Below are 499 nucleotides of genomic sequence, written 5' to 3'. Positions count from 1 at the left end.
GGTATGGGGGGGCTGAGGGAGCCAAGGGAGAGGGGGAAGCGGGGGGTGCCGACCGTCCCAGCCTAATGTCACTCACCGAGCCCCTCTCTAGCGCCCCCTGGAGCCGATGTAGGTCAGAAGCGGGACACCAGACCTCAGCGATCAGACACTTGCCGGTGATATCGAAATTACACTGGTTCAGCACCAGGTAAATAGCTTTCATCTTCCGGATCCTCACTACCCAGGGCTCTAACACCCTCACCACCTTCTGTAGGATCTGGCTCAGGTACTCTTCACTCTGGTTCAACACCTACGGGGAGGGGAAACACAGAAAGGTAGCAGGGCACAGAGACATGGGGGTGACCGAGTGAGACACAAACAAAGAGACAGACAGAGCCAGGACGAACACACAGCACACTCCCTCACCCTCCTGTGGTAAGCAGGGGCAGTCAGATCCTTACCTCGCCCTCGCTGAGACACCCCCCTCACCCCTCAGGCTGACCTGACTGATGTTCACACA

The 499-nt window shown here is 58.1% G+C and overlaps 1 protein-coding gene across 1 annotated transcript in view; it reads right to left on the bottom strand.

Annotated features, from left to right (window-relative positions):
* Positions 1 to 499, bottom strand: part of LOC125482566 (V-type proton ATPase 116 kDa subunit a 2-like) — a gene marked incomplete at both ends in the record, with an annotated part of 6,058 nt that overhangs the window by 4,518 nt on the left and 1,041 nt on the right. The window contains one exon of the mRNA XM_048594665.1: positions 77 to 289. Within this exon, the coding sequence (XP_048450622.1) occupies positions 77 to 289 (213 nt within the window). The remainder of the gene's footprint in view (positions 1 to 76; positions 290 to 499) is intronic.

The sequence above is a fragment of the Rhincodon typus genome, unplaced genomic scaffold, assembly GCF_021869965.1.
Source record: "Rhincodon typus isolate 14 unplaced genomic scaffold, sRhiTyp1.1 hic_rhity00012633, whole genome shotgun sequence".
Taxonomy (NCBI): Eukaryota; Metazoa; Chordata; class Chondrichthyes; order Orectolobiformes; family Rhincodontidae; genus Rhincodon; species Rhincodon typus.
This window is presented reverse-complemented; position numbering and strand designations above follow the sequence as displayed.